General features: G+C 39.9%; 1 protein-coding gene across 1 annotated transcript; it reads right to left on the bottom strand.

Annotated features, from left to right (window-relative positions):
- Positions 1-1,695: 1,695 nt before the first annotated feature.
- On the bottom strand, positions 1,696-24,216 carry kiss1ra (KISS1 receptor a). Its single transcript, XM_074688308.1, has 5 exons — positions 22,991-24,216; positions 16,711-16,835; positions 8,046-8,181; positions 7,661-7,899; positions 1,696-6,049 (listed from the first exon to the last, which is right to left on the bottom strand). The coding sequence occupies exons 1-5, from the start codon at positions 23,241-23,243 to the stop codon at positions 5,666-5,668; spliced, it is 1,137 nt and encodes a 378-aa protein (XP_074544409.1). The 5' UTR covers positions 23,244-24,216; the 3' UTR covers positions 1,696-5,665.
- Between the last annotated feature and the right edge of the window lie 264 nt (positions 24,217-24,480).

Here is a 24,480-nt window from a genome sequence, read left to right as displayed (position 1 = left end):
AGGTCCAAGTCTTTGGACAGTCTAACCTCAGGTGGGTGAGGTTAGACTGGAAATTTCTGTTTGTGTTTCATCCCATTGTCCTCACTGTGTCAGCTAAAGCCAGGGACTGACTGGGATAAAAATCAGCCTTGGACTCTGACGCAGCCCAACACTCCACTCCCTCCCCTCAATCATTCTGCTCTGTCTCCTTCTCTCCTTGTCTCCACTTTCCTTCTTCATTCTGTCAATTGATACGGACTAAAATGAGACATTATTTTGACGTAAATATTGAAAAGTTCATCATATAAGTATAACTCTGTCACTACAGTCTGGATGCTCCATTTAAAAAAGAAAGAAAAAAAAAGAAACAACCCAAACACATTTATCTATCTGCAGGGATTAAAAACTGTAAATAAATGGCTTGTGTATAAATTAAAATCTAATAACATATTAAAATGCATACAATACAACTTAAAATACCAATACTGGCAATACAAATAGCATTAATAACTATTCTAGACTGCAACGCTCACAGATTACATTAACATAAATGCAGCTTTAATTTGAATGCTAATTAGCATATGGCTAAACTAAGTAGCAAACTTTTCTTCCAAACAGTAAAAACTTTTAAAAGTTGCTTTTAGAGGAATTTACTTGAGATTAGCCAGTTCTTGAGTTCTCCAGCCTACCCTCCTGACATTTCTCCTCTATTTGCAGTTATACATATTTTACTAATGCTTTGACACAACTACTGAGATTAAAATCAGTACTTGGCCTCAGTTTTTGTGGTGTGGGACACAGAAACAAAATAATATCAAAATAGAAATCTGGAAAATGAACCGAAGCAGCAAGCTTGATGGGGGCCAGCCATCTTGGATCACCAGCTGCTTTGTAAAGCCCTGTTTCCAACAAGAGGTTCATTTCCATCCATGTTGGTACAACATGCATTTTATGGTGTTTCTGCTGACTAATCCCAGGACAGATCCCCAAATAACTGAGACAAACTGTCCCACCTTTTGGGACCCTTCCAGTTGGGTGCCAGATGTATTGATCTGACTCAACTGGAGGGTGGAGCTACAACACTGCAGTCCATTGATTGGTTGAAAGGATTGTTACTTAGCATACGGCAGCAGCTGTATTTCTCCTTACAGCACACAGCATTCTCTGAAACAAAGCTTCATTGAGCTTTGTGACAAAGGGCCACATGGAAATCACAAAGAAGACAAATTGTTGGATGTCTTCCATCATTGCTCTTTGTTAATGTGTTGTATTTTTTCTCTACACTGAATTTATTAGCGAGGTACACTGTATCCTCCTGCTATGGTGTCACACTATTACATAACTGACAAGTCTATCGCTGCTACATGCTGTCCACCAAGAGGGAGCATGGTTGGCCGTAGAAAGGTAAAACAGGATCAGGCTTTGCCAACTTGACCTGTACCAAACTGTACTTATCCAAACCGGACTGCTTGGTGGAAATGGGGCTTTAGTCTCCAGAACTCCTGTGTGATGATCTCATCATTTCAGCAAGTCTAGTGAAGATCATGTTTGAGATCAAGAGAACTTACTGCAGACTTCAAGCTGATTTAACCCTAAGACATTTTCATGTGGTAACTGCCGGTTACCCTCATCTTTCTCCACAGAGACACAGAAAAGGCACACCCAGAAATATAGAGATTTTAATATTCAATTAGCTATACTAATTGACAACCAGAATAGACATTTAGTGGACCCAAAGGAAGGACAGAGAAAAAAATGGAAAATACCAGAGCGACTGAAATGCAGAGAACATACATAGGACCTTGGGTCTAAATGGATGTATACATTACACACTCTAGAAAAACGGCAGCACACGTAACCCACGATAAAAAGCAACAAGCTTTTAAAGGCATTTAGTTTAATATGTGGAGATGGTTTAACAACATACTCAGATGACAATTAATGGCTTTAAAAAGTGGAAACATTATTCATGTAGCTGAAAGGTTATTGTTACATAAAGTGTATCAGGAGTCAGTGAAGCTGGTTTTGCTGATGAAAACATAAACATTTTTAATTTCACAGCAGGGACTGAAGTTAAAGGGCTGTCCACCTCTTTCTCTCAAATGTTATTTAAATTAATGTCAAACCTCGAACACTTAGGGTCCATAATAATAGCTGATTGAGGCAGCCAAAAGCACTCAGGTTTTCTTTTCGAGAGGTTTTCCTTTTGAGTCACTTTGATGTTGTCTCAATGGAGCCCTGATGAGCACAAGGTCTCCTGGATCTACAAGTCAAATGGGGATTGCATTAGCAGAATTTCTGTGCTCCTTAATTGAGGTTCTGATTTTGAATGTCAGTGTGTGGGATGGACAGAAAGAGACAGCATGTAGAGGGCAGAGAGCCGGCGAGGGCTCTGTGTGTTCGCTTTACATGACAAGCTGTATGTTCATCACCTGAAAGCTCTGCTATCCAAACAGAGAACCTGTAGAAAGGTAAAACAGGATCAAGCTTTGCCAACTTGACCTGTACCAAACTGTAGGTTCCCTCTGCTTTCTGCTTTTTCATCCCCCTGACAGGATCATTCAAAAGTGTTTCTCGATGATGTGACAGCTGGAAAGTAACACCTGGGAGTATCTTGTGAAAGTGCATCTGCTTGTGTTAATGTGCGTTCATGTTTTTACAACTTTAGGGAGTGTGCATGTAGCCAGAAAGGTGTTTTCGTGAAGGTGTGAAAGTTAATGGCTTGAACACAAAGAGAAGGTGAAGAGTTCATGCTTCACCTGTGGTGTCCTCAGTTTCAGCTTGCTCATATCATCACACCTGGGAGAAAGAGAAACTCATCCTGCTGGATAATGACTTTGTTTCTGTGGAAGCTTTCTAAACAGATAATAACAAATATAACTCTGTGTTACCATGGGCTGTCTTTGTCCACATTTGGCTAAATCTACTGGAAAAAAACATACTGTTCTTTGTTCAGGTGGTCGCTTTTATCTCCATTTGTCGCATGCACCAGGTGTTTGCTAATTGGTGCCATGGTTGAAAACATAAGAGGATTAAAAGTGAACAGACAAGTTATTAACACATCCATTCACTCAGAAACAAATTACACGAACAATTCTGCTGACATGAAACATCCATATTTTAAGGGTGACAAATTTCTTATTATTAAACAAGAGAAAGAAAAACTCTTTAATTCACATATTTATGAAAACTTTGAGTAGTAAATTAACACTATTTACAAGTTGGGACCTTTTTAGGACAGCCACTTAAATCCATTTATGAGTTAGTCACAACAAAGCTGGAGCAAGGAGGTGATTAGCTTCTCTTGGATGCTAGAGGATTGGAGCCAATTAGGGCTGAAAATTCTAAGAATTAGAGACTAGGGAAGCAAAGCTTTGAGAACAACTTTGTAAACTAATGAGGATGAAGTCATAATATTAGAAGAACAGAACTGTAAGACCAAAAAGCTGTACAGTTATAATGACTAACTTGTAAACTTACCACATTGAAGTCAAACATTTATGAAAATACACTGGTACATTATAGAGATTACAACTTAAAGCATGTGATGTGTGGACAAAGTGTCTGTGACACTATCTGTTTCTGGTATCCATCAGTGAGAGGCGCCGTTTCAAAAATGCTAAATCTAACCTGGCTGAGTTGTGGTTGGGATGAGGCAAAGGGGCGGGCCTTTCTCCTCTTTGCAGAAAGCTACTGGGTGCTCAACTGTCATTCAAGTCACCCATGCCCTTATAAAGGCAAAACGTGTAAGTTTAATACCTTTGAAAATCACAAGTTATAAGAGATTCACTGACGTGTTCAGATAGAAATGAGATTCTATGACTCAAACCGTTGTTTTGTACAAAATTGTAAATGTGTTTTTGGCTTGGTGTGTTTGTGGTTTCTGTTGTTTCTGCAGCGAGCCTAAAGAGGAAACTCAAAGAACTACAGTTTTAAGAATTTCCGCGGCAGCTTAACTCCTTGCAGCCACAGTTTACTTCTTGGATTACAGTCATAGCTTTATGAGAAAGAAATAATTACAGGATTAAAATAATCTACAGCTAAAGTTTTATCAAGGAGTGAACCAGAGGTGCAGCCAGATTTCTGCATTGCATTGAGGAGTATGGATCATTTTATGAAACTAATTTCAATTTATTGAAATTTGAAAAAACATTAATTTTGGAGACATAAAAAGATCATTATATATTTGTGAAATTTTTATCTTCTCACTTTTTCTATTTTCCCCCTTTTTTTAGCGTATAAACCAATGAACAAGTATAGTTCCTTGCAGGGGCGGCGTTATGGGTGGGCCCAAAGGTCCCAGGCCCACCCACTTTTCAACAGGCCCACCCTAAACTTTTCTTCCAATTCTTACTTATTGCTGTTAAATTGCTTTCAAATAGTCAAATTTTGTTATTTAATGTTCACTTTGTTAGTGATTAGTGATTGTAATTGTTAGTTAGATGCTCTGTCTTTGTAAAATGAGCCATGTTTTTTTAGCATGTTAAGAATATAACTGAGTTACAAAAGATTTAGTTTTATGTGGGCAGGATCAGATATTCATTTCATTTTCCTGTGGTTAATGCCCTTGCTCTTACAGCTAAACATAACATTGTAGCAATGCAGCCTACTGGTGCATTAGAGCGCCACTCTTTGGTCAGTACCATGGAGAGCGATTGCAGGTAGACTTGTCTGATGCACATAAAGGTTATAAAAAAGCAACTGAATATGAAAAAGCGACCAAACCTGCTTTTGAAACCGCACGTAGTAACATCAATATATTGTTAGTCATTTTTATTCATTAAATTAATGATCTACAAACTTTTGTAATTTATGGCCTAGCCAAAATTTTTCTGGCCCACCCAAAACTGAAATTCTGGCTCCGTCCCTGGTTCCTTGCCCCATAGAGGGTTAAGAGCTTAGACTTAGGTTCTTCCACATACCGTTGAGGACTTTATCCCCCTGCATTTAGCCTTTGTCAAGTTAGACTAACCCTGACTAGCTCCAGCTTCAGATTTAGCATTCAGACAAGAAAAACATGGCATTGGATAAGACTTTTTCTAAAATTAATTAAAATATGTCATAAAGGTATTAACCAAACTTTGTCTTTCAAAAGCTGAACATGGCGTGTAATTCTCCAAAACAAAACTTACATCAAATTTCATTGGAAAATAAACAACTTCATTTTCAATCCTGTGATTTGACAAGTCCAAATTAATTTAATGGTCCATTCTGGTGTATCGTCCATTCAAAAATATATGCCCAGCTTTAGTCATTATCTGCAGACCATGTTAACCATGATCTCACAGGACTGAAGACTCACCAGCTGCTTTCAGGTTCAGTTTTCCTTTTCAATCATCAGATGTGTTCAGCTGTCCTCTGTCATTAGGCCAGGGTGTTTGGCAGCTCAGTGGAAGAGGTTATGTGCCAAAACTGTCCGACTATGGCATTGAAAAAGATAAAATATTGAGCCAAGCTCTGTTGGAGTCCATCTGCATTATGAGCCTGTGTTTCTACACATTGGTTTTTTAATCAGTTATGTTCATTAACATAAATTAAAAAAGGCATCTTTCAAACACAGAATCTGTTTTCTCATCAGAGATCTGCCAGTTCATTTGAAAGCCCACACCATGAGCCCATCGCTTGGATATTCTTATTTCAATTTCCTTGGTGACGAGATTCCCTTTCCCAGTTTTTCTCTTCATTTTCAGTTCAGAGCATTGTTGTTGTTGTTGCCTTCCTCCGCAGCAACAAACTTGATCTCGGCGTTGGCAGTCCTTGAGGCCATGCTGCTATCTCTGACTTTGTGCTTGAACAGAAAGGGAAACGTTTTCCTGAAGGACTTCTGGAAGGTGGCCCCCATAAAGCCATAAACTATGGGGTTGACTGAAGAGTTGGCGTAGGACATGCAGTTGGCCCAAGTCTTGATCTTGTACGTGGCATAGTTTGGCCGGTAGTTTGGATAGAAGGACTGGAAGAGGACAAAGATTTGGATGGGACCCCAGCAGATGGCGAACAGGAGGACAATTACAACCACCATCTTGGACACTTTGCTCCTTATACTAATGGTTCTTTCTGACAGAAGATTGACCTGAAAATAAGGAGATAAGAGAGGAATTTGTACAAGACGATTTCAAAACAAAAAATATTTTGCACAAGGTTGACCACTGGACTTTTTCATACGGGCTGTTTTGTAAAATATAAATTTAAGCAGGAGCAACCCACTGCCTCCTCGCTTCCTTCTGTGCTTTGTTTCATACGGCAGCTCACTAAAGACCTTTACCTTCCAGTTGAGAGCATTTTGTTTACTCATTAGCAGCTCTGGCTTTACCTGTGCCTGTAGGGTAAAAAAACATCTAAACATTATCAGGTGGATACACGTTACATAAAACCTGGGAAAACTGGGATTATTAATTCATATTTTAACAATCTGGGGGGTGTTTATGTAAATAGAGCACTGACTAATTATGATTTTTTTTTCATTGACATGTTGAGCTTATTTGCTTCAAATTCAGCAGATACAATGCAATATCCCGATCGTTCGTGGGGGTCATGTTTGTGCCATTGCTTTAAATACTAATAAATCCTTGTTTCTGCAGATGGTCTCAGGTGGACTCTCAGAGAACTTTTTCGTTTCTTCTTTGTTTTAACAGTTCGACATTGGCTTCATATTTTTAGAACAGAGTTTACTGCTGGAGTTTAACATAATGGGTAAGGGGTGTTGGGAATTTTCAACAAGCAAGTCATCGTGACTGTTAGGAACTAGCTTAAAAGGCTAGTTAAAGCCGTAGTTAAAGGCTCAATCATCACTTCTAGCACTGTAGACATGCGTCTCAGTGTCTGTGTCTGCCTTGAACCCTCTCCTCTGCCTTTATGTTGATGTTTTGGTTGTTTTGTGATGTTTTTGGATGGGGAGTAAAGATGGTTATATCAGCCAATCACAGCGCACTGAGAGCCCAAGTGACTCAGCATGTTGATCAGGGAGTGAAAGAAGCTATGAGTAGCAAGTGGATGTAGCATGAAGACAAAAAAACACAACCAAACTGAAATGAAATGCCAAACAGATAAAGCATTTTCCTAAACAAATTTAAAGCTGAGCTCGACTTTCACTTGCTTTCAGGCACTTGAAGAGCAGCACAGGATGAAGAACAACGCGAGTTGGTTTTCTACTGAGCAGGTATGCTTCAAATAATTGAGTGATTAGCTTGTGCTAACATGCCATGTCAGGTGTACACCTCTTGGGTCTCTCCCATGTATAAATGTGGTGCTGCAGACGGTTGCTAGGCGAGCCAAAGAGGAGGAGCCTTGTTTGAATGTGGTGTGTACAAGTTACGAAAATTCCTGCAGACCCTACATTTAACAAAAGCTTTCTTTTAGTTTAAACTGTTACATATGAAAAAAGTTCCAGAAAACTGCATTGTTCTTTAAAGATTGGCTCTCAAAAGCTCCTTTTTTAAAATGTACAATGGGTGACTGTTGCTTTAAAGACAGGTGCTTGAAAGACCTATCAAAGACTGCCAACATCAAAGAGCAAGTGGCAAGCTTTGTCAATGGACAGGTGCAGAAAGAAGAAGTGAAGTTCTTTTTAAAGTTTTAATTAGACAGCGGTTAGGTTTAAGAGCTCACAGATAAAACTTTACACGAGGTGAAGTCATTTGAACCGAACATAATGAAGCAGAACAAGAACAAGCCTTGCACAAACCTGATAATTGTTGTCTACAGGCTCCACAGTCGGCTGGCCAACCCTCTTCACCATCAGAGTGTAACAAAAGGAGATTGTCAGGACAGGAAGGAGGTAGGCGGCAATAAACTGGTAGAGGATGAAAGCTCTCTCATGTGCCTTTGAAGGAAACCTCTCCATGCAGTACTGCCTCGGCCCATACCAGTAACCCTCCTCTATACGCTGGTACATCAAAATGGGTGTTGAAAGGATGAAGGAGCCTGGATGGAGGGAGCGTATTAGTTCATGTAGTTAGCATTTTCCACACCACTTATACATATACAGGGTTTTATTTTTCATTTAGAGACAAAGATGAAAGATTAAATGGACTTTGATTAAAAAATGGTTTTACACAAGCAGTTCATACCAATCCAAATGCAGACGCTGACGATCATGGCTACCCTCGGGGTGCGGTGGCGGAGAGATTTCAGAGGGTAGACTGTGACGTAACAGCGGTCTCCACTCATAGCTGTCAGAGTGATACAGGTGGCTTGGACTGTGACCTGAGAAATATAGTGCAAGATATGCAAATAAAGCAAAACAAAACATGGATCACATTTTCTAGGGATCCAGTAAAAGTTATTCAGTTTCTAATGCTTTCAGTAACTGATTCAACTTCTTTGAAACATCAATGATTAAAAAAAAGAGCAGGTTTGGTAAATGATAAAGTTGTGCAATGGTTGTAAAATGTCAGGATATGTTTACAGTGACACAAACGTTAAATCAGTAAGTGATACTTTGCTCCAAATAGAGTTGATACACATGTTACGAAAGGAGCGTGGTGCCTTACAGTCATAGGGCATCATCTGTAAGAGTTTTGTGCGTTTTAAACTTTACAAAATAAGCACCACCCTCCTTATGGTGTCCTGTGGATCTACCTGTTTTTAACCAACCCTCATTAGAAAGCAGAAGAGAAGATCAAGCTGTTTTTTTTCCCCGAGGAAGCCACTTTTATATTTCCTCCAACCTATTACAGATTGGCTAAGAAGCACTCATGCTTTTCAAAAGAAGAAAAGCACAAAATAAGAGTGAGGGAAGGAAGACGCAAGAAGCAGGAAGCAGATGGGAGGCTGCATAAAAGATAAGCATTTCTAATTAAAATGTGAACAAATGATTCATTTTTTTTTTTTTTTTTTACCAGACTCAGGTTCAAAAGCTCTTAATTGAGATGAATTCTGATTCATCAGAGGGATATTGACTGTGGGAAATGAGGAAGCCATGTTTCATAGAAACGATGACACTTTAAAGGACTATCAGCCAAACAGAGTCCACAAGAATCACGCAAATCCATCCCATCACCTAACAGGTCTATTTTTCAAAAGTGTAGGTTGTGGTGTTTATTTATGAGTATCTTTTTCGCACATCTGTTTATTGATTTTTAAAGAGCATGATAAAATATTCAACCACACTTACAAAAAGGCTGGGAGGCAGAATTTGATACTTTGCAAAGTATCAAAGACAGCATATAAATCCAATCTAGATTATCACTGAAAGATTTATGCAGTGATTTCCACTTCAGAGTCATTTCTCAGGATTCTTTGCTTAAATGTTTTGCATTTTTTTAAACATTATTCTGTGATTATTGAACCATTTGCTCCAGCAATTTTTAATTTTTAGAGGTCTTTATCTATCCATCTTTATTTCTGAGAGACTGATGCCGTGCCCCAAATTGTGTACTTTCGTCAGGACTCCTTCATGAAGTGCACTGTGCACACTCTGCACTTAACTAGAGCAGTGCTCAAAATCTTACAGGGTAGTGTTGTTCAAAATCAAACACTGCAGCCTCACACTCATATGAAACTACAATCCCATTTCACAAGTGTTCACAGGTGTTGTTCTGCTTTTTATTGATTGCTTCCATTAACCATTGTTTGGACCATTCCCACCCCTTCCTCAACATAGCCAATATGGTGACCACTGAGTGTAAGATGTGTGCAGCGTTTCACACTCAACTTTGTGAGCGTTTTGAGGGTGCCAGCTGAGAAATCACTTTTTTTCACTTTTAACCAAGAAAAACACAGATCTCTCTTCTTACTACTAAACTTCGGCTAACTAAGCTGATGTGGTCATGGGTGCCAAAGGAGGGGGTTCTAGGGGCCCATCATTGACAGGGGCTCAGAAAGGCCCCCAATAAGATTACAAGGGGGCCCAGCAATACTTCTTTTCATGGGGCCCAAAATCCCTGCCAGCGCCCCTATGGTGCTGTTCTAAAGCCTTGGTAAATCAATCTTGACCCGGTTTGGAAGCTAAGAAGCAGCATTTTGAAATAACCCACAGTGGCGCAGATAATCTCATTTTAAAGTGTGGATTACAATCAGGCAGATATCTAGAAGGGAGACTTTTTCAAGATCACTTGGAAACTCCTCACAGCTCCTTCAAAGTTCTTTGCCAGTTGAAAATTAGCCTAATTTAGTTGAGAGATTTTTTTTTAGCATTTTTTTGTTTTCAGGTTTTTTGCTGTCTCAGGACGCAGTCATACTGGCAAACTGTGCCATGCTTAAGCACGCTTCAGCCCTAAATCACGTTTCGAATGACCAGTGTGACTGCAACCGTGCCATGTTCGAGCACGATTCATTTCTCTGCTTTGGCACCTTCAGAGAGGTGGGCACAGTCTACCTCATGCACGAGCACGCGGACGGCGCTTGTGATCCATGACGTATGATCACCGCGAGCACATCTCTCGACAATCATTTTAAACAAAGTGGGGTGTTAGAGGGGTGTGTTGGGCCAAAACAACTTACCATACGTCTAAAAGTCTCTAAAGTTGTAGCAGAGTGGTCCATGTCTCATTGTGCTGACTCTGATAAGATCGTGCTTCATATAAACAGGTGCTTCACGATGACGTAGGCGGGCCATGCACGTGTGAGATACCCGCTAAAGTCTGGTTCATATAGGGGTAGTTTGACCGCTGGCCGTACTCTCCAGCAAGGGGACACTATCGAGGGGGGCAATGCTTGAGCACGGCTCAGTTTGGATGACCAGTGTGACCGAGCCCTCAGTCTCAACTTTTTTTAAACAGTAGCTGCTACCAAATTAACAATGAGCATGCTTCATAAAGCAATAAAAGTTAAACATATGAAATGTTTCTGCTCTGGGGTTGAAATTGATTGAAGAATTGGTTATCACTCTTTTACACTGTTTTTTAACTCTTGGTAATAAGCCTTCCCTACATCCTTCTCAAAGAAATACCTTTTTAATTTCCAACCAAGTACCCTCTATGGGTCAGACACTGTCATTAACTAGTAAAATTAATCCGTTTGCCATTGAAATATGCACACCAGGGTGAGAAATGAGAGTTCAGAAGCTCTCTCTTTGCTCTCCTACAAATAGGATCTAATTCTGTCCCTCTTTTGTCTCCGTATCTGGCTCTCCTTTTTCTCTCCCCACCTCTCATATGTGACCATGAATCCAGTGCCCATTACTCTTTGGAGGTTTGAAGCACCACAACAGTGTTTCAAAGGCTATGATGAGAGAGGCAGAGAGGGGGTCATGATGAGTTCAGTGTTGAGACCACAAAGGATGTGGGTACCATAATCCTTCAGTTTTAAAGATGGCTGACACATTGGGAACCCAGTATCTTGTTATCTCCACCGCATTATGTCTTCTGAAAAAGGAACGCGTGGTATCACAAAGAGAATATCTTTAGATCATATCAACTTCTGTTCTTTTATGTAGATGAGATAAGATTAAATAATGTTTTGCAAACGTTTAGTTTTATGTAACCAGCCTTTTCGAAACAAATGGATGTAATTTTCTAAGGCATGGGCACCAGAGGGAGAGATAGTGTAAATAATTCAGCGTGTTAATGTTTAATTTAACTTATTGCAAAGATGAACAGGATTTAGCTGTACTGGAACATTATTGAGTTGATGTATAAAATAGTTTCACACATGATGAACAAGATGTTATGGTTGCAGTTGGTCTTGTGGATGTTGCTTATAGTCTTAATAATCCAGAGTTTTTAGTCTATGCCTGTGTCTCAAGGTTCAAGGTTATTTTGTACCTGTAGGCAGAGTGTCAGTGAGTGAGTCAGCCTCCACTTCAGCAACAACAAACAGCTCGAAACAAGACATAACAAATTGACTAAGTGCTCAGTACTAATAAGGTGAAAACAAGAAATAAGCGATCAATAAAAACACGGTACATCGATCATCACTCAATAAAGACAGGGTAAATAAAACAAGTCAAGACGTGCCATCAGTGAAAACAGGATTATGAAAACATGATACATGATCTCTAAATACTTATTGAATAATAAAGAACGTGCTTCTGCGGCATCGGAGTCGTGACTTGTTGCTTTTACTAATGGCTGTGTTTTTTTTTAATAAACAAAACCTTTAGAAAACATTTGCAACTGCTTCAAAGACTATGTGTTGTCTGACATCTCTTCAACGTAAAGAGCCGGAAGTGACTTTTTCCCCTCGCAAACTTCAGAAGATGAAGTATAAAAAAGAATAATCATGGTTTCAATTGCTGTGTAACTTTCTTTCTCTTTTCTAAAACTACAACATATACAGGAGCTTTATGATTATAAAGGAAGAAAACGCTATGTGGGTGTGTTGGTGCATTTCTGTTTTATCTGAGAAACTGCGAGAAGTCTGTTTCTTGGATTCTGGTGAATGGAGTAAAAGGTCAACAAGGATGATGAGAGTAAAAACATATATTGTTTTTTTTTAATATAATTTTAAATTTCTTCACATCACTTCACGTTTAGCATGACTGATGGATGAATAGCAAGTTCTCCATCACTTTGATCACTGGGGATGGAAGCAGATGTGTCTTTTTTAAGTTAATTGATTCATTTATTTATTAATTGAGTGAGTTGTACTGTTTGAAATTTGGGGGAATTTATATTTTTCTTTGTCTTGCTAGGAATTTCCTGAAGCTATTGATACCTGACATGCCTATGTTCTCTCGGCAAGAAGAAAAACACTGATACTCAATTAGCTTTAGCTTAGCATTAAGACCAGGATACAAGATTAGGGCTTGTCCCAGCTGCGTTACAGTTTTACTGGCATCAGCATGATAATTAAAGTCCAGAGTTCCAGTTTTAAGTTGTATTCTCTGCAACTTGCTGTTTTTGTTTCTTCTTTCTAACTTTGTAGTGGAGACTTTCTGGTTAAATGGTCAATTTCTCTGTGTTTTTAGTGTGTTTATTGTTAGAACTTCTAGCCTTGTTTTGCAGTAGCATACAGACAAACATGAAACATTTTTTTTCTTCCATGAAATACATTTTTCCTCATATTTCTTTACAGCGCACACTGGGTCTTTATCAGCATAACCAAGGCCCTAACATGTTTTATTCATGCCTTGCCACAATAATTAATGCTATGTGCAACTCTATATATAATATGTGGTGCACATTTTAATTGGCCATTACAGAGATTGATGACAAACGTAAACAGTACAATCCTAGCTCTTCACCACCTCCCGGTTGTTTTTATTGAACTGTGGGGATTTTTAGACACTTTTGAGATTAATGGGCGATTTTTTTTTAAACATGCAGGACTGAGGGTTAAAGGGCACTGATTTCTTGGTGTGGTGATTAGAACTTATTGAACCTTCCCTACACGTTCTAAAACAGAAGTCTCTTCATGGAAACAAATTAGAGTGCTTTCACACCTGCCATGTGTTTGCTTTGTTACAATTCAAATGATGCACGAGATGGCCTTTAAAGGGACAGTTCAGTTTTTTTGAAGTGGGGTTGTATGAGCTCTATGTGACCACTAAGGACATTAGATACAGTAGAAAGGTGTCTTCTCTCCCTTAGTAAGACACAAACTTTAATCGATGGTGACAAGGAAATAGATGCTAACAGGGAGAGACGGTACCAAATTCAAAGGCTATTTTCTCTGCCTACAAGAACTAAAATCAAAAAGTAATAACACAGTCTAAGAGTACGCTACATAAAATATTTTTTAAGTGCATTAAGTCTTTGGAAAAATAAACATTTATCTGGACCTAACTAACTCATGTGTCCTTACGCGCAGCGCTAGTGCGCTCCGCCCCCCCTCCTCCTTCCAGCTGTAGGGAATGTAAACAAGCCATCGATTAATGTTTGTGTCTTACTGAGGGAGAGGAGACAACTTTCTACTGTATCTAATGTCCTTAGTGGTCACATAGAGCTCATACCACCCCACTTCAAAAAAACTGAACTATCCCTTTAAGTGCTCTGCCAAGCAGTTCTGTGCCAATCTCAACTCTGGTTATGAAGAGTTCAGTGATGGGAAGCTGAACTGGCATGGTTTGACTCACTGCTCATTTCTTAGAAGACCCAACCCAATTTCTCTTTAAATTTGGGATAATTAAGACCTAGCAGTTTACAATACCTGCACTTAGTCTTTGTATAGGAGGTTATGAGGTATTGGTTTTATTAAAGTATTAATTCCTTATTGGTTATAAGTGTTATGCCTCAAACACACCAGATATGTCTGCAGTTTGCATCTGCTCCACTGCACGTTGACTGAGGTTTTTCAAGCTAAATACAAACTTATTTTGAAAGTTTGTTTTATTTTGAAAGTTTGTTTTATTTTGAAAGTCACTGGGTGTTTTTAGGCAGTTGCTGCAACAGAGTGGGTCCAGTGTAATTTGACGAATTGACTTGAATGAAAACCTATCTGATCTGGTGCTGTGACTGTGAGGAGATGGAGTAGAGACCCATCTGGTGTATTTCATCCTTCATTATACATAAATACACTGGTTCCATTCAAAAAAAGTTGGATTTAATTTTTACCTTTCTCTATTTTACTTTGGGGGCTGCTGTAGAAGTCTTTTGTAGATATCCTTGCTTTCTAGTTTTCACTGAAATTGGTTTAATGTTGTGATATCATCAAAAGGCAACGTGGGCAGTGTACCTAAATGTGGCTAATAGGTCAAAGTTCTGAAAAATGAAGTATTATGGGTCTGAGAAGCAGAAATGTAATGTCCTTATATGAGCATTCAGGGTTTCGGGAGGTTAACCCACTCGTTGAACCTGTAGAATGTGTTGAGCACCGTGTTGTAGCTATTCTCGTTGAACTGGATGCAGTTGGAACGTGACGTAGCCTTATTGCTATTTCCCCGTTTATTACCTCGCTTATTTCTGGAGTATGAGGAGTCAAGCAGCTATTTGTTTCAGCTGCTGCCTTAATTGCTCTCCTTGTGGCTCACATATCTATTATAAAGAGTGGAAGGTGTCTGTACTGAGCTGCCTCTGCTCCTCTCACCATTATAAGTGCTTCAGCTTTGACTAACCCCATTCACAATCTGACAGCACAACCCCTGGAGCAGTCTGGGGTTAAGTGTCTTAGCCCAGAACATTTCAGCGTGCGAAACAGAGAGAAGTGGGATCCAAACCCAAATCTTATGCCTGAAATACACCAGATACGTCTGCAGTGTGACTCCATTGCGCTGTGTCTTGATTAAGTTTGTCAACTCACACTGGCTGTGTGTTAACTCTGACAAGCTGCATGACTGACAAACAGCTGGAGTCACGAGACCGAGAAGATCCCCCACTTCCCACTCCATTGATCTTTCTTCATTCATGTAGGGCTCTAAAACCTCAAACCTGTTGGCTCCTGGTCTGGCTGCACTTATTATGACCATTCGTTGTCAAAGTCATCTAATTACAAACTGATTTTGACAAGGTCTGTTTTATTTTGAAAGTCACTGGGTGTTTTTAGGTAGTTTCTGGTGACGACTTTCTGTCCTGCTCGATCTTCCCTACGCTGAGTTTATGCGTCACAGCTCCACATCCGTCAAAAATAGGATGGCTGCGTATTACCTGCAGCACTGCGGACCAGCCATGCAGACGCACTGCAACAGAACGGATCCAGTGTAAGTTGATAGACTGATTTGAGTGAAACTTATTTGATCTATTGGCAGTAACAGAATGGTGACACACTGTAGACACATCCGGTGTGTTTGAGCTGTTACAATTCAGAGTCAGTTGCCTCCATGAGCCACAGCTGTCTCTGAAACCCAAACCGCTTCTTTTAGGTCTTCTTGACTTGCTTGTTTTGTCCCACAACAGAGAGTGTCCTCCTATAGTCAAAGAGACCTGAGCAAGATGTGAAAGCTTTCAAAGTCTGACACTGATGCAAGGTGAATCACTGTCTTCATCTCTAGGAGTCAGGTGTAGATGAATGCGTCTCCATCTTTTTAATTGAAGTGCCTTTAGCCTCTGTCCCTACCCACCTCTCTTCTTGGCCTATCTCTCTGACTGACATTTCTCTGTCTAATGCTCAAATTCTCACACATCAAGTCACACTCAGTACAAAAGATCACATCATCCTTCTATTTAGTCTGACAGGTTGTCTCCTCCTCTTTTCTTTCTAATGAACGTCTTAGCCCAAACTTTGAATAAAACTGAATTCTAATTCTCTTTGCCCCTCATTTTAGTCAAGCTCTCTTCTCCAGGAATCTTAAATAAAAGGCTTTCTTCCTTTGACAGGATGCTTATTAACTGAAGAAGACTGCAGCGCCAACACTTCTGTAGCGCTTACAGTGACAGCCTGACCATACCAAGATATAAGGGTTTAATGAGAGCATGCTACAATTAAGAGTACATGGCTTCCTGTAATTACAGTGACGTCTTTCATTTCATAAGACACAAGAGTGCTAAGAGATAGTTAATAGACTTCCTGTGCGACCTGCTGAGCATCCCACATTCTACAGCAGAGCGACAAGCTAAGTGTGGTGCATTTAGCAACTTATGATCCTGACGTTTCCCTCAGGAGAGGGTCAGATTGAGGTCTCAGTTTAAGATAACAGATTCATATTGAAGCTTTGTCGAGATTCTGCTTCAGTATAATTTTTGAGAAAGACTGGTTTTGAACACAGCTGAGTGAAGAAAGTATAGCAGAGTCTGAACTGTGATTTATTATATGTAACGGAGGATGTTTAATTAAAGACGACATCTGACCTATTTTAGTATTTGTCAGAGGACCTTTTGGAGAAAAATAAAACTCCTTTCCAAATTCAGGCAGATACCTGAGTGATACAATGTGTTTCTGTAACAGTAAGGTTTAAACTAGCAGGAGCCTTGTGTTTACCTGCTGTAGAAAGGCAACAAACTTGCACATGAAGTTGCCGAAGATCCATCCAGGGAGAGGATAGAGGGTGGCAGTGAAGGGGACGCAGCACACCAAGAAGATGATGTCGGTAGCTGCAAGGTTTGCTGCAGGGAAAGAAAAAATATGCACGATTTCAGGTGCCAGACATACATCTATCAAAAGAATATCATATCAGAATACATAATTAGCAGAGCTAATCAGCAAAAAGTGAATAAAGACCGCTTTTCCAGGACAAAATATGATGTTCATCCATGCTCGACAGAACTTTCTTCAGAAATATTTTCTGTTCATTTTTTTCTCTCACTTTGGAGCAGACAAAATGAATAGCATGCCAGAAATGATTGGACCAAGAGCCCTAATGCCGCAGAGGAGTTCGCTTCAATACAGCCAAAGCAGAGACATGCACGGAGAGATAAAAAGTTTTCATGTGAAGAGGAAGCAGAAGAATAGGAACGATGTGTGAGAAAGAGAGAGCAGCTGCTGCCTCCACATCATCCCTTAGAGCTCAAACTCCCACTGCTGCAAAAATCAATCCTTTTATGATGTGACAATACTCTGGTTAGGGTTTGGGTGAAAATGGCAGTTTTTATTCAGTCCTGCCATGTTTTTAGTGGAAACTGTACAGCCCAGGATGGGAAACAGTTGATGTAGTTACCTGAAACAAACCTTTTTCATCACTTGAAGTCTGACATTTTCTTTACAGCACTAATCCAACATTGCTAACTCTCTACATGCTATTTGTTATCCACTTATATGGATTTTTACCTCCACCAAGGAGGTAGTGTTTTTGTCTGGAGTTTGTCTTTTTGTCTGTGAACAACATAACTCAAAAAATAACCAACAGATCTTGATGAAATTTTCAGGAAATCTTCAAAATGGGATGAGGAAGAAGTGATTACATTTTGGAGGTGATCCAGATCACCGTCTGGATCCAGGATGTTCTCAAAGGATTTTTTTTTATCATTGAGAGATAGGGCCGTTTTCAAAACAATACAAGACAAGACAAGGTCACCATAATTTCTGACAGATGTTAAAGTACAATCCAGATTCTGGCAATATTGTGGATACTATGATCTGGAATATGAAATATGTACTGGGTCATCATAATTTTCAACACTGTCAGGTAACAAATTATCGTACAAACCTGCAACTAACACCAAATTGTAGCAGATAGTCTGCTGAAAGGGAGTAACATTAAAGTAGGACTAAAATTTTCTTTTTAATTGGAGGGTTTTACTCATGCAAGTCTACATATAAGGTGGCCTACGATGTAAATCACTTGAAAACCTCTCAACATTATTTTTCAGTTATTTTTGATAAGTTTTCCTTTCTGGTACAGCCAATCAAAATAAATTCATGAATAAATAACGCAACATTGTGTCACAGCATTACAATACCAGCTTCCTTTGTCCTACACATTTGTTATGAATCCAGCATTACCACTGCCCAGCAAAAATGCCTTGACAGCATTTCAGTCTGGAAAGATGAAATGATGTAACTTGGCTGAAGATCTTTGGCATAAGGACTCAGTGTGGAGGGATTTTGTCTTCTTAGAAGTCTGATCCTAACAGCAGCCAGAATCCCCCACGGAGCCCGGGCACTGCTGGTTGTGCTGGTTGTGGTGTTGGCTGATGATTTGAGGGGAAGCGGATGAATGATTTATGAAGATCAGGTGAAGATGAGGTGGTGGAGGGGGACACATGAACATACAACAGGAAGGAACAAGAGGCAGAAGGAGAATCTCATGTACAGAGAGGGCAGAAAGGCGATAGGTTGAAAATGAGGGTGCGACATTCTTCTGGGTGTTAAGAATACAAGAGCTACAGCTGATAAACCGATGATGGCCTCAGAGAACACAGCTGGAAAACAAGCAAGCAAGGAAAGGATTAGACTTCTACTCTGAATACAAATATTGTCTGTTTTCAAAACCTCAGACTGGCAGCACATACTGGTTCGGCCAAAATTCAGTATGCAGTATGTGTCAAGAGGGAAATCTTCAGTATGCCAGGAATACACTAATATCCCCCAAAAACTCTCAGTATGCAGCACCCTGCTAATGTTCTTTTTTCCCCCTATAGCAGGGGGCGCTCAGTTTGAGGTGCGTTCTTAAGCCCTGGTGTTCCTTCACTCCCCTGTCAGATATCGCTAACCACCTTTTTTTGTACATCCAGATTTTGTATAGCTCTTGTTTCAACTTTTCCTGCTTACCATTGTTCCTGATTTTTACCTCTCAGAATTTTGTACCTCTGCCCTCACTACTACATTTTTTTGGCTACTGTACCTGCTTTTGATTAAACACTATCCCTGTGACCTCACTCCATGCCTCGATTCAGTCGATTCGATTCAGTCTGGCCTCAGAAAGCCAAGGATACTCTATTAACAGTCAGGTTAAAACGACCTTCTGCAGCAAAAATAAGCATTCTGTTGGATAATACATGAAATGATTTTGATCTGAATAGCCTCATTTTTAACCCAAACATCTTTTACAGGGAGTGAATTTTACCTCAACTAAATAAAAGCTATGAGTTAAACATATTTTCTAAACTACAGGTGTTACTTCTTGACTGACAGGTTAGTGTGTTAAAGCAATCATGCAAAACACCTGTTTTAGATTCAACTCACTGTCTGGGTCAAGGTCAACTAAAGCTGCAATAAAGCCCATTTTCCACCGAGCAGTCCAATTTAGATTAGTACAGTTTGGTATGGGTTGGCTCGGTAAAGCTTGGTCCTAACCGTGCCCCCTTGTGGTAGGCAGTGTGTAAGCTTGATGCCAACAGCCACATCAGTAACATAAAAGTGTGACACCACAGCAGCATGACGCAGTGTACCCCGCTAATAAATCCAAAGAAAAAGAAAAACGTGACAAAGAGCAATGATAGAAGACATCCGGCATTTCGTCCTCTTTGTGATTAGCATGTAGCTCTTTGATACAAAATGCAATCAAGCTTTGTTTCAGAGAAGACTGCGCTGCCAGGAGAAATGCAGCCGCTGTCACATGGTAAGCTACGATTCTTTGACCAATCAATGGTCTGCAGTGTTGTAGCTCCACCTTCCAAGATTGGATTGGTTTAGTCTGGCATCCCTATGGAAGGATGCTAAAAAGTGGGTTCCTGGAAACGCCGTAAAATCTGTGCCGTGCCAAGACGAATTGAACTGAACCGCTTGGAGAAAACGGGGCTTAAAGGTCATTGTCTGTCTTTAAGATGCCTCTTAGGGAACCATGGGTTGAAGTTGTGGAAACTACATTGATTTGTTTTTTTACACAATCTGTAGTCTGCACATGAACTGGGGAAGGGGATATTGTTTGCTTTTACAAAAACAAGCTGAGCTTGCAAATTTATTTGGTCTCCTGCCTACTCTCTCAAAGATTTGAATATCTTTGGGGAAATGGTTTAGAAAAATAAAAAAGTTCAAAACATTTGAACCCTGTGTGTTACCCTTGGGTAAAACTGGAAAGGAAATGTTGTTTTTGTATGTTTACTTGTGAAACTTTAATTATCACAAAAAGAAAGAAAACTAAAGATTGATTCAAATGCAAAATCTTTTTTGCTATAATTAGATAAATCAGCCTCCATATGTTTCAGATATGGTACAACATCCTGACATCGTAATGATGATAGAAATCTGTGTCTGTGGACTGTTTTCCATTGCTATTCGCACAATGTGCAAGATGCCATTCAGCCAAGTTTCTGTCAAACTTTCTGACCCCAGAGTTGTTTTTTTCCAGACTGAGTCTGGTTGTTTATGGTGACCCTAAAACACTCATGGTTAAATGAGGTAGTCAAGTATTTGTGATGTCAAGCCCTATGAGGCTACTTCAGATCCAGCAAGGTTGAATTTTAAGATGTGCTGCAGGCATCAATAGAAGGTCAAGGCTTTAATGGTCAATATACTGACCTCACAGCCTCACAGCCTCACAGCGCGCACCTACACATGTAGATTCCTTTAAAACAGCAGAAGCTTAGTTTAAATTCACCTTGTGTGCCCAATGCCCTCATAGCACTCCAAGCAGAGGCTGCAGAGATAACCTTCCCCATCTGATTGTGCTTTTCTTATTTGTGTTTAGTCTGTCATGGTGACAAACACACCTCGCACATCTCCCTATTTGTTTTACCAGCTGATCTAATCATATTACAGTGGCGAGAGCATTATGTTGAAATGGTGGGCAGATGGAGCAGGTGCTGATCTAATGTTGCTGAATATTAAACTGCTCCAGCGATGTGTCCCTGGGATATTATCAAAGATTGAGTTCTTGTCACACAGAGATTACAAACACGGACTGAAATAGTCCCTTCACAGGCTCATTTACATATCTATCCATGAGACAAGCATTCTCTATTTTGTGCTTTTTCTTTCTTCAGTCTTATCTAAACTTGACCCTCGTTCATCAATCACCCTCTGAGTGTCCTTTCAAAAGGCAGGTGACCAGAAAGATCTGTGGGACGTGATGTAATCAACTTCAGCTGCAGGGATCAATCGCTCGAGCATGGAGTCAGTGCACGGAGAAACCAGAGGAGGCAGGAGGCAGGTGCATGATTGATGCACTCCTTTGACTTTTCTTGTTCCACTCGATACCCCTGAGATGAATGCAGACGTCTACCGTGTTTGCATGTTGAAACCTATATCCTTCAAAGTGTATTTTTAACCTTGTAAATCAAAACGTAGTCAAAACTTTCAATAAAAAATGAAGTTACAGCAAAAGGCATAGAGCTTGATTGAAATGGAAAAAATGCATCAATAACAACAAACCATGACATTGTTTGAATTAAAGTAAACATATTTATCTCATTGTATCCATATTGTGTTTATCAAGGGATTTGTGACTGTCAATCTCTTTATAGCCAATAATCCCCCTGCACTTCCTGTCTCTGTCATCAAAGCCCCTGAGAGAAGCTTTCCGACACCTGTGAACATTCTGAAATTAATATTAATTCTTTTTAATAACGCATGAAAGCAAATCAGATCATCAGTGTATAGATTGACTACATCCATGATGTAACTTATTATGTCTGAGTCAGCTGCTGGAAGGAAAGGCATCAGATGTGGTGGACAACAGCTTTTCACAAGCATTATTCATGACAGAAAATTATCAAATGGTAACATATTTAGATTTTTCCCTTTTTCCTTTTAAAGGAATATATTTTTTATATTTTGTGTTACAAATTTAATTTGTGTTAGAAAATAGTATTTCCTCATGCACTGGGTAAGAACAGCCAACAGTTGAGGCAAAATGCCCTGTCCACAGGGGACACCAAAATTGAGGCAAACTTTAAGTCCCAAAAAAGATTAGACGGTAACCCAAAATTTGCTGAGCTGTCTAACATATCTATTGGTGTCTCAACAGAGGACGCAGTCTCTGTTACAGCCCCTGCTCACCTTCTCTCTAGCTATCTGATCTCACAACAGAGAAATTCCCAAATAGCTGTAAAAGAAGTTAAAAGAAGTAAGGAAATGATTCCTATTTGCTCTTTCTTGTTCACCCAGGCAGCTTTTTGCATTTTATGTACGATCAAGAGTTATTGTTTACTTTGTTTACCAAACAATAATCTTTTACTTAAACCAAACCAGGTACTGTAATATGCTATGCTTGAGATATATCATAGTTTTGGCAAAAATCAACAATTCGTAAACCTTTTAATTCGCACAACATATTCTGTTTTTCGTTCTGCTAAAGTACAGGATACAAAGGCGTCAATCACTGGAGAAAAAAAACAATCTTCTTAAAGTGACACAAGTGAACTTTGATGATTATGATGTCTTTAGTGTGGGGGGTTGATATACTGCATTGTTGATCGTGTTATACCAATAAACACCTGAGTATCTTCTGCCTAGAAGCAAACATGCAAAACCAACCAAAGCTGGAATAAAAAGATGCTGACTTTCACAAATTAATTTTACAAACACTATTTGTTCCTCCGCCATTTCAGAATGACTCTGTAAGGATGTGAAAGGATATGCTGTGAGCCTCCTGCTGTTAAGGCAAGAGTGAGACGTGATCAGTATGGACAGACATGAACACTGGGAGGGGGGGTAATAATAATTCACACTGGTCCACCACGTGAACCTCAGCCGTTCTTTTGAGCACACTGTTGGAATGCAATGAAATGTTTTTTTTGTAGATGGAAGAAACATATATGAAATGACGTGAAGCAAGCAAAGTAATGCATGAATTATATGCCACTCTACTGATTTGTCTATTTCTGATCTCATCTGCAGTAAAGTTGTTTCACAAATCACCAATAGAAATTCTCTTACTCACCAATGTAGAAGTTAGTCGCCGTCCTCATCTGCCTGTGTTTGGAAATCACATAGATAACCAGCGAGTTCCCCACCAGTCCCACCAGCATGATGAGCGCAAAGAAGAGAGGGACAAGCCAGGCATCTGTGAGGAAAGGGTGCTGATCCCCCTCCTCTTCTTCATCATCCCTGTGTTTTCCCGCAGAAAAGTTTGCTTCTGAGCCGTTGATCCAAACCTGCTCAGTAGAGTTCCAGAGCTCCTCAGAGGAGAACATGGTGACAGGACGGGGAGGATGATTGTGAAGGAAAAAAAGAGAAAAGACTGGAGGCTAAAACTTAGATAGAGGAATATAAGGTGTTCGGATGAAGGTAGGAGCCAAGCACAGAGAGCTAAAAATGGGGAGAGACTGAGGAGAAAAAAGGCAAAAGTGAAAGTAGAGGAGAGCTTAACAAGAATAGAAGAAGTAAGAGTCTGAGGGAAAATTTTTCAGGAGAGAATAAAAACAGGGGAAGTTTTCAAGTTAGTTGAAGAAGCAGAAGGATGAAAGAGACAGAGTGAAAAGAGGGACAGATAAAATAGAAAAAAAAAGAGATCCCTCAAACTGCAGAGATGTTCATTTCATAGCAGCACAGAGCAGGGACATTTCAACCGAGAAAAAGAGTTCTTCATGTGGAGAGGACGGTGCAGGATAGAAGGCAAAGAGAGAAGAGAAAGCTTTTCTTATTTTGGGATCAAGCTGGATGTAAAATACATCCCTGCAACCATCAAATCAACCCTACAGCTTTGAAGCTGAGACAGAAAAACATCATCTACGAGCCCACTCATCAAATACCCAAAGGTAAAGAATCCACAGACTCGCAGCTTCTCCTTCTTCCTCCAGTCCAGTTTGTTTTCAGCTGTCTTTGTTCCTCCGAAAGTATTTTCCCCCTGTGCCTTTAACCTCCCATTGACTCACTTAACTGAAAGAGAGACACCAGCTTGTGTGGGAGTTAAGATTTGCCCTGCAACCTTAACAAAAGTATGCATGCCAAGACGCTTTGGATTACAAAAGGGAAGAAAAAACCCCGAGCATCATCTGTTGTTCATCCTGCGAGCGGAGCTGAGCTGACTGCAAATGATACTACAGTGGAAGCAGCCTTGACTTTACTCGAGCACGGAGCGAAGGAGATGCTGGCGGATTTATAGTGCGAGGGAGCAAGGACACACAGACGCAGTGGGGAGAGAACACACACACACACAGCGAGAGAGTCTGAATGCACGTGGGCTTCTGCATAATTCTGGGATAAATTGCCGATGACTGAGTCTCCTAGCAACATTATTCCTAAATCCATCTTTTTCCAAACAGCTTGAGTAAAGTCCTCCCTGTCCGTCACCCTCTGTCATCCTCTGTTCTACAGGGCATAAAAATAATACAAGACCTAGACTGTGGATGTCAGACCTGTCTACACAGAAAGAGTGTAGACAGGAAAGAACAATAATAACCCTGACATTTCAAGGAGCAATGCAGCATG

Source organism: Halichoeres trimaculatus, unplaced genomic scaffold (assembly GCF_033239565.1).
Source record: "Halichoeres trimaculatus isolate MK-OKI-2021-1 unplaced genomic scaffold, fHalTri1.1 fHalTri1_scaffold_15, whole genome shotgun sequence".
NCBI classification, from domain to species: domain Eukaryota; kingdom Metazoa; phylum Chordata; class Actinopteri; order Labriformes; family Labridae; genus Halichoeres; species Halichoeres trimaculatus.
The sequence above is the reverse complement of the archived record's forward strand: the minus strand, read 5'-3'. Positions and strand labels throughout refer to the sequence as shown.